Here is a 17,471-nt window from a genome sequence, read left to right as displayed (position 1 = left end):
TTCAATGTCAAACTATAATAATAAAAAAAAAAAATTCGAATAAATTGACAGCAACATTGGTCGGAAAAGTATGTCACCAGGATTGATCTACAAAAACCTGCAGATGTGTTTCCACGTATCATTTCCCACTCCTGGTCGATAGGTGGCGATATCTCCCGTTTGCCGTCATTCTTCTTCCCGTTTGTTCTGTAGAACAAAATCATTCAATATGGCGGCCCACAGGATAACATGTTTAGGGTTAAATGCCCTTTATTCTACTGTCTGCGCCCCGAAGCAGGTAACTTACTTTTTGTAACGCTATATCTGGGGGTTTAAATGTTTTTCAATATGACTGTATCGCAGATTTATGAGTATGGAGAAAGCAACGTTTTCAGTAGTAACTAGTGGGGTAACCTACTAGCTCTCTGACATTAGCTTCGTAGCTAAAGCTAACATTAGTTATGATTACTGACGAACGGCTTTTTTTATTGTATTAACTAACGAACTACCCATTTATTTGCAAACTGTTATCAAGTGTTTAGTTTATATAGATGAATATACAAACGAAAGCCTCGTTTCCAATGAAACACAGATATATAGGAAGGCTAAACGAAGTGGACTGTCCCGTGTACCTGCTGTTCTCGTATGATCATATATAACGTTACATATCATATAAATCTACCACACGAGTTCCATCCTACGCGACTTTACAGTGTTCTCAAAGTACTAAAATACATAAACTAATGGCTGTAGATTTTTAGAAAGAAAGAACGTTTATTTGACTATTTAGAAGACTTTTTTTTTTTCTTCTACCTGGCCGTAGCACATAACAGTGTAGATTAATCCCAATCCTCAGCCTCGTGATCACAGAACATTTTTTGGTTGGGGTCCTTTTTTGTTGTTGTTTCCGGCAAGTCGGTTAGGGCCCCACTCATAATATCCCATAATATTAGCTGTGTATAACCACTGCCGTAACGCTGTGTGCAGGCCCTGAGGAGCTGCTGGGGGGCCGTGGAGCAGGTGAGAGGTTACTACGTCGACTGGAGGATGCTTCGGGACGTAAAGAGAAGACAGATGGCTTTTGATTACGCTGATGAGAGGTTACGGATCAATGCACTGAGGAAGAACACCATCCTGCCCAAAGAGCTTCAGGTACAACACAATGTTTCTCCTCAAACTGCCACTTTTTGTCAGTGTTTTATAGAACTGAGCGATGATGCAATGTCATCATCTATTAACTTTAACCACAATCAAATATGTAGTGATCATCGTGAAAGATGATTCATGGAAACCAACATCCAAAGGTGAAAAAAAATAATTCCTTATAATTTCAGTTTTAAAATGTTTTGCAGGAGGTGGCGGATAAAGAAATTGCAGCATTACCAAGGGACAGCTGTCCTGTGAGAATACGCAACAGGTGTGTGATGACGTCCAGACCTCGGGGGGTGAAGCGGAGGTGGCGACTGAGCCGAATTGTCTTCCGTCACTTGGCTGACCACAACCAGATGTCAGGGATTCTGAGGGCAAGGTGGTGACACTGTAGTCAAATTGGATTATATAAAAAAATTAAATAAACAAGCTCTGTCGGTGGTTATTGTCAGAAGCAGGACATCAGGTTTCAATACAGAATTGTTTTGGTCTTTTAGTGTCTGGGATCTTTAGAGGTACTGACTGGGACGAAACGGTTCAGCCACTACTCATACATGCCAAAAATATGTTAATGTTCAAAATTAATCCACTGAGATTACGGCGGCATATTTGTAGTACTTTGTATATGGTAAAGAGATAATTAATTATCATTTCTGTTGGTTATTTGCTTTGTTTTCTTGTAGTTCTTCTAAAAAAACAACTAAATACATCATATTTAAAGAGGAAATTCTAACGTGACTAAATGTCCATGTAACACAATGGATGAATAAATATTGTTGTACATAACTAACCCTTTCCCTTGTCTTGTTTTTATTTTGTATGCAATTGATGAAATGTATATTTTAACAAATAATACAAATTATTTGATCATACACTATAGTGTGAAAATAATAAAATCGGTAGTACTAATTAAATGGTGAGTGGTAGCAAAGTAGCATCCATTCATGTTTTGTTATGATGTTTAGTCTGAAAGGCATAATAATAAATAATTATGCAATTAACTACTGAAAAGAACAATTAGTGAGATCATGTATTTTAATTTGTATATTTTGTGGATGTCCACACTTCAGTCCAGTAGGTGGCGGTCAATCCGCCCGTAGGCTGGTTTGACAATCAAGAAGAAGAAGAAGAAGAAGAAGAAGAAGAAGAAGAACCGTATTCGGTGATGCTACTGCAGCAGACTTGTGAAGTAAAGCTAACACATTTCTGAATTTAGCAAATATAACTGACAGACTCAATGGATGTAACCGAACAGGTAAACGGAATGATTTATTCAGTTTAGAGTATGCCATCAGAACCAAACTAGGATTTGTATAAACTTAATTAATGTAGCTAATCTGTAGGGCGATCTAACGTTTTTTGTGACATCTACTACTAACAATGCTACGCTAGCTACCGTCAATAAATGACTAAGCAACTGCTAACCAGCAAAGTCTGCTATTATTATTATTATTATTATTATTATTATTATTATTATCGTTGGTGAAGAAGTACTTTTTTAATCGAAATGTAACGTTTATTGAAAGCGTACTTTCAAGAAATAGCAATGCCTAGTCATGTCTGTGACTATAGCTAGCTAGCTTGCCATAAGATAGTTAGCTTTGACTGGAGTTTACCGGAACATTTTAGCAAAGTACTGTCAACATAAGTAACGTGAGCTAATGCGAAGCTCGTTATTTGTCTCCGGTATCGAGGAGAAAGTGGAGGGATTACTGAGAGGCGTATTTTTCTGAAAGTCTAAATTGTTAGAGCCAAGAGTGCACAAGCTAATACAAATGCTATGTCCCAATGCATTTGTATTAGCTAGCGTTAGTTAGTTAGTTACAGTTAGCTTGCACTTCTTGATTTACGTTATCATCCAAGTTGCTTCAACATCCACTCACGTGCAGTGATGGAGTAATCGGGCCTCTTCCAGTACACTGATTTCACAAGGCAACATACATTACTCGTATTGTCTCTGAGAGGTGATTCTTAATGTCGCTTGAGTGTACAATTTGACATAACCAACTACATGGGGATTTGCGATAGATAGGACTGGGCAAAAAGAGGAAAAAATTAACTAATAACAATGCATTTGTCGGGCTTGAACGAACATCATTTTTTATTTAAGCTGTTAGTGTAAAACACAATGTATTATTACTCCCTCTGGGCTACCCCAATCCGGTCATACAGTTAATGTTTTGCCCTGACCAGTAACAACAATTATACCCTAAATATTCTAAATAAAACGAAGTGACATTCAAGCAACACTTGTGCAAGCAAATATTTAGTATTTTTTTTAACTTGAGATGTGTCCTGAGGTGTTGATCAACTAATTGAGAAATGAGCACAATTTACAACAATGTTCTGTTAAATTGTGCATTACTCAGTGGTTGAATTGTTTCTCCAATACAGATCAACCAGTTGGAGGCAGATTTTCTAGAGCTGGGGTCACTCTTGGACAAGTCAGAGAGAAAAAGAGTGCAGGAGGTGCTAAAGCAGGAGCAGAAGAATGTGGAGAAGGAGCTCACAGTCAAACGACAATTAAAGGAGAAACAAGCCAGGAAAAAGGCCGATCCATCTGCTGCCTCTAAAGCAGCATACACAGTCAAGATCAATAACTATGGTATGTGCCATGGTTTAGAAAAACTACCAGTCATTTGTGAGAAAGTACAACTGTTTAGATGTGTGCAAGCGGTGAGAAGCATTTAAAACCAATGTTCACACTTTTGCCTCTTCTATGCAGCATGGGACCAGTCGGACAAATTTGTCAAAATTTACCTTACATTGAAGGATGTGCATAAAATTCCATCAGAAAATGTGGAGGTCAACTTTACAGAAAGGTACGATGATAATTAACACATATACATTAATCATGTGCCACCAATCATACAATTAATTTCATTGTGTTTGCTAATCCTCTCTTTTGCAGGTCTTTTTCTGTGTTGGTAAAGGATCTTGATGGGAAAAACCATCAGATGACAATCCTCAACCTGTTGTGTCCAATCGATGAAAAGGACAGCTATAAAAAGGTGATCAAAGCGTATTCATAATTTAAAGGAATAGACTGTATTTTGGTCAAAAGTGGCACGAGTTTTGTTTTGCTTGAGTGTTTCTCTTTACAGCTTGGAACCATTTTAGTATTTATAGATTGTGTACACACACACACACACACACACATCTGTTCTGGTACCTTTTTAGTTTGGAGCAGAAATATGCAAAGGATGATTCTGTTGGGTTGAACTCCATTGAGTGGTTTGTGACCACTAAAGGGCAGCGAGTAGACTTCAAAACAAATAAGCAGTAAAAATCTTTGATTTACTGCACTGATTAATCAAGTCATGATGGGTAAGTACTGTCGCTAAATGTTTGACAGGATCTGTACAACAAAGAAACATGGGTATCTAGTAGTCCCTTGTCTTGCCAACTGCTGGATTCAGGCTCAGTGCTTACCCTTTGTTCACTCTGCTTACCTTTGGGGAAAACAGAGCAGCAGAGTCCTGTTGGCTTTTGAAAAGCATTTTGACCATCTTCCCTCCCATCAACAGATAAAAGCAGACATGGTCCTGGTCATGTGCAAGAAGCAGACGACAAAGAAGTGGGACTGTCTAACAATGGTGGAAAAGCAGGCTAAAGATAAAGAGTAAGTTTAAATAAATCAGGAACATTGATTAAGTTTAGTTCAAGTTACTTGCACAAAGCTGGGATTGAAGGTGACATTATGGCCACTGCATGCTGCCACTGAATTAATTTGTACAAGGTGATAAGTACCACTATTACTACTGAAGGACACAATGGCGTGAGCAGAAAAAAGACACCATAATGACCATTATTTTCTAACTATTTGTACACTTGCCAGTATTCACGTCTGGCCAATTACAGCACTCTGAGGCATGGCAGTGCAGTACCATGTCTGTGAGCCAGATGTCACTGTCCTGTATGCAGGATGAGGATGAGTCCCAGCTATTTGGATAAATACATACAAACTCTTATCCTATTGTCCCTCAACAGTAAACCCAATGTTGATGAGAATGCAGACCCCAGTGATGGTCTGATGAACATGCTAAAGAAGATTTACACCGAGGGAGATGACGACATGAAGAGAACCATCAACAAAGCCTGGTCAGAGTCCCAAGAGAAGAAAGTTCAAGGAGGAGGGGGAGGAGAAGACATGATGGACCTCTGAACTCCACTCGCTTGCGTGTCCTCAGAAGCACCAAGTGACAGCTGCCAGGGATGCATTTGACATGACTTGAATATTAAATGTTATGAGTACAATATATGAATCATATTTTCACAAAATCTATAAATTGTGTACAGCTCATGAATACAGTTTTTTTGGATTAACATCAAAACCCAGGATGGCCTCGCTTTGAAATGTCATGGAACACAATGCAGAAACCTTCCATTAACTTGCAAACAAAAGGGCGTTGTCCAACAATTGGCTACTGTAATCCCCAAAAAACTGCAGCATTGGTCACTTTGTTTGGTAGTGTCAGTTTTCATGTTTTAAAGGACAACAATGCAGTTGTTCTTTTTGAGAATAATGTCTGTTAGTAAGTCACAGTTTAAATTTGACCGGGGTTCATAAAATACCTCAGATGTGTTCTGTAAAGTCTCATCATAATATTGTTCCTGTGCAGCTAACCGGAGCTGAAGATGTTTCCAAGTGTTCATTTGCTAAAGTCATGCTCATCTTCCTTTTAATGAAGACAACCAGAGGGCTCTTCTGACTTCCTTTACCAACTTCATGTCAGCCTTTTTTCTTTCTTTTTTTGTCATTCCATAAAAAGCTCAAATGATAGATGCAGAGAGATTTCTGCTTGTGCATCAGTCCAGTGTAATAACGAACATTACTACATAGGTCTGTGTTTGACGTTTAATGTGTTTGACCCATTCCTGTTGCGTAGTGTAAAGCTCTCAAACACTTTGTAATTCCTTCATGTGACTGCTGTATTTTCATTGTATTGACAAATTTGCCACTCAATTTCCAGTAGCACGGTTGAAGTTGCCTATTTCCCACCAGCATTGGTGAATATCTCAAATGTATGTTTTAATTATGTTGATTTTGTTACCTGTGCTTTTGTTATAGTCGTACATGTATTGTTGCCCTCAGGTTGTTCATGACGTTCTCACCAATATATTTCTTGAACCAAGTCTTCTTTGCCTTTTTTTATCCTCTGATTTTGAAGTCAGAAGAGTTTACCGACCATTTATTAGACTTGTCAGGCCCAGTATTCATGTTGTCATCATGACTTCAAGAGGTGCAATTTGCATAGTCATAATTTAGATATGCCCTCACATGCCTGCCTGCTCACAGAACAACGTGATACTTTATTTCAAGACTGACAACCTGGACTTATCTACGTATTTATTTGTATATAGTAATCAGAATCAGAACCATTTATTTATACCGTTTACACATACAAGGAATGTGTCCTGGCGGGAGGTGCATAACATTTAACGATAAACACAGCATGAATATTTACAATTGTGTCTACTGGATATTGGCAATTGGATCTACAGAATATAACAAGTTAAGTTAAAATTAAAAAAAAGTGCACAGAATGAAGTCTTGTGAAAGTGACGAGTGTAAAGTAAAGTGCCAAGTGCAGGAGTAGCAAGATGAGCAATTCTTGACACAAACTGTCCCATTATTGTTTCTGCAGCTTTCAGTTCAGTTCAAATGTAGACTGTTGAAAAAAGAGAGTTTTGAATCATTCATACAATCAGTTCTGCATAGCACGATCTTTCGAGCTGCACGTTTTGTCCACCAGGTGGCAGCAGCGATGAGTAGATCACATGAGTTACTTTGGGGGTTTCACACACACACAAGCGGGATGAACCTAACCCAAGATTGATTGCAAATGTGTGCTTTTATTTTGTAGTATTCTGAGGATTTGGGCAGAAACACAAACTAATTGCTCTGACAGAAGTTTTTCGAAATCACAAGACTCATCGGAACATTTTACGATTTGTAATTAATTACGTGTGGTTAACTGGGAATCATCATCATTCACATTTTGTGTTTAATTGAGCAGATGTTTCACTAAGTTGTATTGCATTAAGTTATCTCAATGCTCAGTATTAAAGGTAGAATACTTTGACGTGTGGTAAGTTATTCACGTGGACACATTTCTTAACACAAGCTCCTTTATATAATCAAACAGTTAGAGTAGGTTGAGTAAAAATAAAACATTTGCTGTTAGAATAAACTATTCTTAAAGTGATCGTGCCTTGCACACTGATAAACATGACGAGCATTGCCCCTCCCCCCTCGGGTTACAGCGTCATTCGAGTTGGATCCATATTTTTTTTTCACGAGTTGTTTCATTCATTTTTTCTTCTCCAGATCTTAAAAAAAGGAGAAAAAAGAGAGATTATATCAGAGCAACTCGTCTGGACTTTCTCCACCAGTGCACCACCTGGCCCCGCCCCCTGCCCCGTGACGTCGCTGCTCGCCTATATAGCCTCGCAAGGACCCAGACACGCCAGATAGAGTTGGACTAGGCGGACGCATCAGACCAACCACTGAGAGAATACGCGAGAGGGATATACATACATAGAGATATATTTATATACCCGAGCTGATTATTCACGCCACTGTGTTTGATGGATACCGACTGTTTCACCGCGGCGCAACGCGTTTCGTGCCACGCCATGAATGCGGATTTATTTAAGCCAGCTCCGGAGCGAGGACCCCAACAGCCCTCTGCCCCGGTGAAAACCAGCAGGAATAAACCCGAACAACCCAAACCGGAGCTGGCTCAGGTGGTGACGGACTCCAAAACGGGGAAATCCTACAGCAAAGGGAAGCTTCTGGGAAAGGTACGGAGGTTTACATGTTACATGTGCTTGTCTCGCGAGGCGACCAGCTGTTCCAGAATCTATATTAACAAACCGCTGATTGAGGTCCACACGGAAGCTTTTTATATGAATTATTAGTCATATTCCAGGCGTGACACTAATGCGGGGATATGACCTCGTGGTGGATGTGACCAACCCCCCCCCAACCCCCCGCTGTGCGCGTCATTACTGACTGAATCAGGCGCAAGGTGTGCCCAGCTCCCCGAGCGCACACATGATTGGCAACACCTTTTTATAAAAGTCGATGAAGAATTGTTTTATCACCAGAATCCTCGCATTTGAATGCCGTCTCAGACTACTGTTAAACCAATGATCCATCTGTATTCCCTGGCTCCTCTACTCTCAGGAGCCGCTGTAATGTTTTTTACACCGCATGTATGTGCGATGTATGAATGGAGCGGCTGTCTCAACATGTTGCTGGTCATCGATAGGCTGCGTCGGGCTGCCGGCCAAGTTATTTAAAAAAAAAAATCTTCTGCCTGCCGCAGAGCTGGAAACGTCTCTGCCAGTTTCACGGTTAATGAATGCAGCAGCTCTGTCTGCCTCAACCCTCATGTCCTCAAGCATATGTGTCTTGATAGCATCTAGGAATGCGTGAAAAAAAACTGCAGTAAACATGACGATAGGGGTTGCTCTGTTTTTGAAAAGCAGATCGGAGCACACTATAACACAAGGTGCTTGTCAATTTATTACCTTGACTATGACACGATGCGCCATACATTTTAATCCCGTATCTGTCCTCTCTCTGATTACCTTTGCCTCCACACCAACCTTTCATTGGCTAAATCATGTTGATTGCAGTACAACTATTGATCAAAGAATCGTCATTGAGGCACATTATTTATGGCCAATGCAGGTTTTCAACCTGCTGCTTTTCTTAACTGATCTTCCCGTGTTGTCTCCCTTAGGGTGGCTTTGCTCGATGCTACGAGATGACGGACCTCTCCAGCAACAAAATGTACGCCGTGAAGGTGATTCCACAGAGCAGAGTGTCCAAACCGCACCAAAGGGACAAGGTACGTGACCGAGCTTGTTTACGTCTGGCGGTGAGGCCCCTGCACGACCTGATTTCAACGTCTGAATTGTGTTTGGTATTGAAATATGCACACCAAACTGACAAATTGTCAAATTTGAACAGATCACAAATGAGATTGAGCTCCACAAAACCCTGTCGCACAAGCATGTGGTGAAATTCTCTCATCATTTTGAAGACCAAGACAACATCTACATCTTCCTCGAGCTCTGCAGTCGGAAGGTGAGACTTCAGGACAACAGTCTGCACTGTGTGTTGCTTGTATGCTGCTTGCCTTGTAACACTCCTCCGTGGCACAATAGAGACTATATACAGTTTTTTGCATTACTCAAGATAAACTAGAAGCCTAATCATTAGAGTCCCAGGCACCCACCTGAATTACAGCAGCATCTACCTTCTATTCTACTGTGGCTATGTGTGATTTATGCACTGATGGATGCCGGGGTTGACAGTTCACTCATTGATTGCTCTGTCCCTACAGTCCCTGGCGCACATTTGGAAGGCGAGACACACACTCACAGAGCCAGAAGTGCGTTATTACCTCCGACAGATCATATCCGGCCTCAAGTACATCCACAGCAGAGGAATCCTGCACCGAGACCTCAAACTGGGTATGTGCGCATATGACCGAAACTTGGCGGCAGACTCACATGACAAGCATCCCAGGAATCTGCCGTGACTTTGGTGGGCAGGCACATGTTATCTGCGGAATGCTGACTGACCAAATGTTTTTGTCTCTTTTTCAGGCAACTTCTTTGTCAACGAGAACATGGAGCTGCGGCTGGGAGACTTTGGCCTCGCCGCCAAGCTGGAGACGGTCGAGCTGAGGAAAAAGTATGCATTTTTAATTGCCCAACTCCCACTATTTTAAATACTTTAGTATTTTTTCTAGCCGAGGGTTGAAGAGTGATATTTTTAGTATCATTTATACCCAGATTTGAGCTTTGAAAAGGCTTTGCTGCTCCATGGGCAGCTACTGGACATAAACATGACAATCCAAAAACCTGAGCATTACAGCCTAAGGTATTTTCTCAGCTTTACATTGACATAAAACCATTACGTCAGTTACCAAGCACATTCCTCCTACGACAACTTTCCCCTCAGTAAGTACCCAGCGAAACCGGTTTCAAAGTGGCAGTTAAATGTAGCGCTTAGAGCAGAGTTTCAATACCAGTTTGACGCCTTCCTGTGGAATGAATGCTGCAGAGAGCAAACAAAAGGCCTCAACCACTACTTCCTTGTTGGCATGATGCATCTACAGAAGGCACTTTGAAGCATTAAATATATCCTGTACTTTTTTTCTCAGAACAATCTGTGGGACTCCCAACTATTTGGCCCCCGAGGTGCTCAACAGACAGGGCCACGGCACAGAGTCTGACGTTTGGTCCCTCGGATGCGTCATGTGAGTGTTTTTGCTTTGTGTAATGACATTTTCTTGTGGGAATGAGGACGTGATACCCAACCGCCATCTTTTTTTAAATTCAATTTTGTCTGAACAACCATTTTCTATCTTGAGTTGACCAATGGTTGCCTTGCTGTATCCCGTTCAGGTACACACTGATGTGCGGCAACCCTCCGTTTGAGACTCTTGACCTGAAGGAGACCTACAAGTGTATAAAGGATGTTCGGTACAACTTGCCATCCTCGCTCTCCCCCGCCGCACAGAAACTCATCTCAAGTATCCTGCAGAAAAACCCCAGCGACAGACTGGCACTGGATCAAATCCTCAACCATGAATTCTTCACCAAAGTATGCAAAAGTCGTGCTTATTTAGTCAATTTAAAGAAACCATGCTATGGGATTTGACTTTCATCCATTCCTGGACATGTTTGCCATTTGCTAAAGAGGTGGTGCTTGAAACTAGAACACAAAATCTCTTGTCGCCACTTGTTGTATCATCATTATGTTGTCCCCCACTTGCATTGTCCTCATCCGCTCTGCCTTTTCTTCTTATTCCAGGGTTTCACTCCTGATAAACTTCCCCCAAGCAGCTGTGTGGCGGTGCCAGAGCTCCACCCTCCCAGCCCTGCCAAGAAATTCTTCACTAAAATGGCCAAGAGCTTCTTTGGCAAGAAGAAGGCAAAAGGTATTTTAGCACAGCAGTCAAGTGACAGACACAATAGAAGACTATCATCTCTTTGAAAGTCATCTGTTGGTTACGTATTTGTCCCTTCCCAAATGTAATTATGCGACACCTGTCACTTCGGCAATCTGGTTTTTGTCTGACGAGAACTGATGTTTAAACTGAAGAACCAGATTGCAGTCAGTTTCGGCTTTGCTTCAAGCGTGCCAAAGAAGTGCCGTCGGTGTTTTTAAACAACATATTTGATGTGACTACAATGCAAAAATCTTGCGTTTGCAGCGGAGAAGATCCCATGCGAGGAAAAAGATGACAAAGACATTTCCAAGCTGGTGTCTGGCATCGTTAAATGTTCCATCAACAGGCAGATCAGCTACAAGACAGTGGGACCCAATGAGGTACATAGTTCATCTTTTTTCTGTCCTGCGTCTGCCTTTACTTTAAACACAAGCATGGTAGGTTCAGGTTCTAATAAAGTCCCACAAGTAATACAGAAGTACAGATAATGGCCTTTCCTTATGTGTTTGAAGTAAGCTTGCAGTATGTTCCTTCAGACAAAGCTGTCTTTAAATGGCAGTGCTATGGAAATTGGGTATGAACAGTCTTAAATTATGAATGGGAGTTTTCCCCCTCAGAATAGCATTGCAAAGACCAGCTTAGACTGCCATATTATTTGAACAATGAATTATGTTTTTAATTATAAAAGTATAAAGGACTGGCTCTTAAATAGATTTAGAATTTTTTTATTTATCTTTCCCTCTGGGATCTTGGAAAACTTCAACTGCATTATTGGCTAAATCCATCCTGTTCTCTTCTACATATATTTAATCCTACTATAAACCGTCTTGTATTCATTTTAAAACGACTCTCACCAGAGCTGGGACTGAATGCCACAACAGCAGGAAGCTCAGTTGGACGATCCCTAATCAGACCGGTCTAGTTGCTTTTTATTAAGCGCAAATGCATTGATGGGCCTGTGCTGAGAAACGCGGTCCCAATCAAGGGAGCACATGCTGATCTAAATTAGTCATCAAAAGAACCTAGTTTACCCTCCTTTTATTACTTTATTTTAAATTCATGTTTGCAGGAAAACTTGACATGCTAGAAAATGGATCGCCACAATATTACGTCAAAAAACGTATATTAACGCGACATTAGAAAGTACACATGAAACCTGCATCATATTTCAAAAGCAGTTTGAAATAACTGTTAATAAAAATAGTTCCGTCAGTGAAGCATCAACAGTTAAAGCTGTAGCAGAATAAAGGAGACCTGAGTGTTCAGACTTGTCTCATGCGGCTTTTCGTAACTCTGCTGTTACCTTTTTATTATGACTAATTTATTTATTTGTCATGAAATTAATTAAATCTATTTATTTTTGCTTCTCAGGTGCCCTCTCCCATCGGTCAGGTGGTTGGCTCCGTGCCCCTGGAAGCGACTCCTGCTGAGGAGGAATCTAGGAAGTCAATCTCTCGTTCCTTCAAGGGGACCACGGCCAGCAGCACAGAACGTAGGCCTCACAATACTTTTCTTTAAATGCATGTACTGTATATATTTCATTGCATATTAATTCCTTTTGTCTTTTACTAGTCTATGTTTTAAAGGTTTTTTTGAATACCTTTTCTCCAGCATGTGAGGACGTCCTGACCCCTGCAACTGTGTCTGAATCAGCCTTGAAAGTTCTCAACAGCTGCCTGGCCACCATGCCTGCAGGTAGGACTTTTGCCCTCAAAGCATAATAATCGTTTGACTTGTGTTTGGCAAATCAGCTCGATGTGCCTAACCACAAGACAATACTTGGACATGCTGAGTCGCAACATCAAATCCTTGCCTCAGAGCTGTAGAGCCACAAAACGGTACGCCTAAAAAATGATGCTTCCTTAAATGTGAACTCTGTTGCCTTAAATTACACATGATGCAGATCATTCAAGTTTAATCCACCAGATATTTTCTGAGCCTCAGCCATTTCCTCACATCCTCTGAATATCTGCTGACTCATGTAGCCGAGAGCACCTTTTTAGGCTTATGACTTTCTTAGCATGTCTAGTGTGGTAAAATGCTGACTTGTAGACTTTGGAAAAATAAACCCAACTTTTTGTCATCTATTTACTTTGGATGGATATTAGTATGCGGTGAAATTGTTCCAAAGCCCCTAACCTTTTCTCTCTCTCCTCTCTCCAGCCACTAGAAACCCACCCTGTTTGTCCAGGCCCCAGTCCTTCCTGTGGGTGACTAAATGGGTCGACTACTCAAACAAATATGGTTTTGGCTACCAGCTCTCGAACCAAAGCATCGGCGTGCTCTTCAATGAAGGAACGCGGCTCAGTCTTTGTGACCAACGCAAGTAAGTACTATAAGCACTTAAAACTACTTTATGACTAGACTGGGCCAAGAGACTCCAAGTCTTTGCTGATGATCCTGAATTTAAAATGATTTCTCGTCTCGGATCAAACCATAACGCTTTAACTTTCCCTTTCACCAGGACAGTCCACTACTGCTTTCCAAACAACAAACACTTCACGTTCCCTGCCGACTGTCTACCTGAGCAGCTGCGCAGCCAGAAACAAATTGTGGATCTCATGGCCAACTACATGGAGCAAAACCTTATGGAGGTATGAGCAAGTTAGTTTTTAGCTTCAAGACGGCAGCCATTATTTATTTTTTGACGAATCGGATACTAAATCACTGCATGCTTTGAATTCCAGAATACATAGTTTTATCTACTGAGGAAAAAGCCCTTGTATATATATTTTTGATTTAAACTAACTTTAAGCAGTCTATGATCTAAACCAAATATTTTCTGTCCTCCAGGGTGGAGATCTGCACTTTGAGGATCAAGTATCAGGTTGTCCTCCCCTGCTGCTCCAGTGGGTGAAGACAGACCATGCTCTTGTCATGCTCTTCAACAATGGCACATTACAGGTTTGAAAACTCATTAATTCTAGTCCTAGATGATTTAAAATAAATCAAGTAATGCAGCACTGTAAACCAAGTTACGGGAAAAGCCATTTACCCACTTTGGATTGCGGACCTCTTCTTACATGCATGCCGTGTTTTTACTCCCTTCCAGGTTAACTTCTACGCAGACCACACCAAGATCATCCTGTGCAAGTCAACTGATGACTCGTATCTGCTCACCTACATCAGCCGGGAGCGCGTCTCATGCACGTACCTCCTCAGCATGCTGAATGAGATGGGCTGCACCTCCGAGCTGAGACACCGACTGCGATACGTGGTCCAGCTTCTCCAACACCACGCTGATGCCTGAGGGCACAGCTCCGTGCCTCCCAGGCTGCCTGATCGGCAGATGCCTTTGAGGCCATCTGACTGGTTAACACCTCTTCCGAGTCAGCCTGACTGGTTGATAACATTTCTCAAGGCAGTGCCGAGCCGACGCCCTGTTCAGTTGACGGATGGAAGGCTGCTCGGAGGAGTTGAGCAAATATTCTTTTCTGAACTGGCAGCCGATTTTTCAGATTGATTGACCTTGATAAACATCAAGCAGTAAGAAGGAAGTTCTGCTTCGAGGTTTTGTGCCTGGCCAGTTTATGCCTCAAAGGTATCCACCCGGAAGGCATTGATACCGAATATAAGAGACTCCTACCTGACCTGAGATGATGGATCCCTCCCAGGCAGCTGCCTACATGAACACCCCAAACCCCCAATTACCTTCCCTCACTCACTCGAAACCACTGCTTCATTTCAGCTTCCCCTGATAGCAGATAATCCAGTCATGGTTTCTCAAAGGTATCTAAACACTAAAATTGTCTTATTTGCTTGCAGCAGAACAAGGATAATCTTGCAGCTGGAATAAGTTTTAGGCTCTATTTTCCAAAAGTGTTTTAGCAGCAAGGTCATTTACGCAGTTTACTTTGATTGGAACTGATCTTACAGCAGAGTTGCTTTGGGAAGAGCTGCAGTTTGATTGGAGAGAGTACCCTCGGTTGGTTTCTGGCCTGTTTGGACTATGGTGCACACATTCTTTTATTTTGTTTAAATACAAAATTTGAGCCAATTTTAGGATCACACTACGATCTTGACCTTGCATGCACAAATGACATTCCTGGCCTTATTTGGTGATGCTAAGGTTCGGAATAAGTTATCGCCTCTTCTGATCCAACATCGCGTCTTTTTTGTCATGGTTGTTAGTAACAAATTTCACTGTGGTACACGGCATACTAAAGGGCCTATGGGAGCGACACAATTTTGCACTTTTTTTTTTTTTTTTTTTTTTTTTTTTTTTGTAAATTCATCTGGAAAGTGAAACCTTTTACTACCACATGTTATATTTTATTAATTTTAACTAGATACCAAAAGGCATTTTTATTTTAATTCAGTTTTTAATTCACAATACAGTAGTTGAATGTGTGCGTGCCACGTGCTAGTAAACAAAACTGTTGGTTGGAAAATGAGTGGGGAGGGGGGGGGGGGGATAAAAGTGCCTTTTTGAGGGATGTCTGTATAGTGCAATAACAACCCTTTGTGAATGTCAAACTGGATACAAACGAGATGCGAGAGATGGGTTTTACTGGTGGGATTTACTTTGAGCAAAGTTTCGAAGTAATTCCAATAGCACTACACTCACTACCTGGTATAAGCTTTTAACTGGCATCATAAGTATATATCCCAGTAATATCTACTAAGGAAAAGATAAAACATTGTACTGTAATCCCTATCGGTTTACATTGCTTTCTCAACCCAGAGTTATATCCTAAAAACTGTGATCTGGAATGCAAGTATTATGTACATGTGTTTTTCAAAAAAAACAACATTGTGAAAGCCATCTGCCAATTCAGAAGAGTCTTTATTTTTTGGCACATAATGTCCTGTTTATTTATATTTTTATTTATACATGTTTTTTTTATTTATTGTGTAAATGTTATGGTCTTGACACAAGGAAATGTTCAATTCCGATCACCTTTTGTATGCAACATATTTGGGGGGGAAATGGGACAAAAATAAAGTTTATTGAAAATTAATGCATTTTGCACTTGTTGCTCAGTGAAACATTTTTATTTCCCAGGACATTAGGAATTTGACTCTTTTCAAAATTGGCTAACAGCAGTGGGTGAATAAAGTAGATCCTGAAGAGCTTTCACTGCCAAAGTTAGACACGGACACTATGCAGATGACATTTGTTTTTCAGACTGTGCGATCTTACCCTGGTTTTTATTGCTAAAATCAAACTCTCTTTTAAAATGTCCTTCCCTGACTCCTGTATCTATTCTATGGATGTATTGGCAAGTAGCTTGACCCTTTACTGGGGTAAAAGCGTATACGAGATCAACGCGACATAGCAGGAAGCGCAGGAAATGAATTTGAGAAGTGTCCGTGCCAACTCTCGAGGGCAACTTCGGAAGGCCTGATAAGTCTTGTAATTGGGCATGCCTCCAGTGTTCAGGCTGGGGCTGTCTGGCATACCTTGACTAAGGTTTCAGTGTGGACTCCAGGGCCTGTTTATCCTTTCTGTGAAGCTTGAGTAGATGTAAGCACCACATCACTGACAACTCCAGACACGTTTCTATTGTTTATCGCACCACTGTGGCAAACAATTCCTTCTGCCAACCACACAGAATGAATATGTACGTTACGCAAGACACCTTGTCAGAACATGATGAATGAAGGTATAGTTGTGTATTGAGAAGACGCAAGCATTACGTTTCACCTGATGTATTGCCAAACGGCTGTAAACATCTGGGAATAATATTCTCGTACCTGGCTCAACAAAGTCGAGCAAATTTTATCTATCTATTTTTTTTCTATTTATTTTAATCCTATTATCCAGTTTAAATTAGCGAGATGATTGACCTCAGGCTAACTCTGCTTCTTCACGGAAGATCCGTGCTGAAACTGTCGTTAATTCTAGCCAGACGTCAGTCATCTGGATAAATGCGCGTGCCCGCTACTCTTCAGAAGGGATACTAATCGAGCACTGGCACCACGATGTTCTAACGGTACAATGGCAAATAAACTCTTCTTTTTTCTCTGCTGACAAGCAAGAGCTGAACATGAAGCATATGAGTAATTCATTACCTTAATCATTCACAGCAAAGGCGTTGTGAATATTCACAACGCGTTTGCAACGTTGTTGGTGTGAACGCATCTTAACACCGCCACAAGCGTCGCAAATATATCAGACAAGTTAAATGCGTAAGTGTTGGGGAAATGTGTCGGCAAATTTTAAGTGCTTCATCACCCAAATCAATCAGATTATATTTATTTAAATGTGCCTGCTGGCAGTATAGTATACGAATAAATATATTAATCGGCTGCGCCTGTGGTGTTCAATGTCCGTGGCTCGAAAAGCTCCCGTAAATAAATGATTCCTTGTCAGCAGAATCTATATTGCCGCGTACAGGAAGTCATCAGGATGTGAGAATGGAT

The 17,471-nt window shown here is 41.0% G+C and overlaps 3 protein-coding genes across 3 annotated transcripts; all 3 read left to right on the top strand.

The window, feature by feature from the left end:
* Positions 1-208: 208 nt before the first annotated feature.
* mrps14 (mitochondrial ribosomal protein S14) lies at positions 209-1,912 on the top strand (the record flags this gene model as incomplete). The annotated part of the gene is made up of 3 exons (XM_079228934.1): positions 209-277; positions 967-1,131; positions 1,332-1,912. 3 exons carry the CDS (start codon positions 209-211, stop codon positions 1,512-1,514), a joined length of 417 nt encoding a protein of 138 aa, XP_079085060.1. The 3' UTR covers positions 1,515-1,912.
* A 370-nt stretch (positions 1,913-2,282) lies between these two features.
* Positions 2,283-6,251, top strand: cacybp (calcyclin binding protein). Its single transcript, XM_079218288.1, has 6 exons — positions 2,283-2,383; positions 3,523-3,733; positions 3,854-3,950; positions 4,040-4,139; positions 4,656-4,750; positions 5,119-6,251. The coding sequence occupies exons 1-6, from the start codon at positions 2,366-2,368 to the stop codon at positions 5,291-5,293; spliced, it is 696 nt and encodes a 231-aa protein (XP_079074414.1). The 5' UTR covers positions 2,283-2,365; the 3' UTR covers positions 5,294-6,251.
* Positions 6,252-7,719: 1,468 nt separating this feature from the next.
* plk3 (polo-like kinase 3) lies at positions 7,720-15,293 on the top strand (the record flags this gene model as incomplete). Its single annotated transcript, XM_079215358.1, has 15 exons — positions 7,720-7,935; positions 8,883-8,990; positions 9,113-9,229; positions 9,489-9,618; positions 9,754-9,841; positions 10,314-10,409; positions 10,558-10,756; positions 10,967-11,093; positions 11,370-11,485; positions 12,477-12,597; positions 12,717-12,800; positions 13,269-13,431; positions 13,570-13,699; positions 13,899-14,009; positions 14,158-15,293. 15 exons carry the CDS (start codon positions 7,720-7,722, stop codon positions 14,353-14,355), a joined length of 2,004 nt encoding a protein of 667 aa, XP_079071484.1. The 3' UTR covers positions 14,356-15,293.
* Between the last annotated feature and the right edge of the window lie 2,178 nt (positions 15,294-17,471).

This window comes from Taurulus bubalis (genome assembly GCF_910589615.1).
Source record: "Taurulus bubalis genome assembly, chromosome: 1".
Lineage (NCBI taxonomy): Eukaryota > Metazoa > Chordata > Actinopteri > Perciformes > Cottidae > Taurulus > Taurulus bubalis.
Note: the sequence above shows the minus strand (reverse complement) of the source record. Positions and strands in the feature narration are given on the sequence as shown.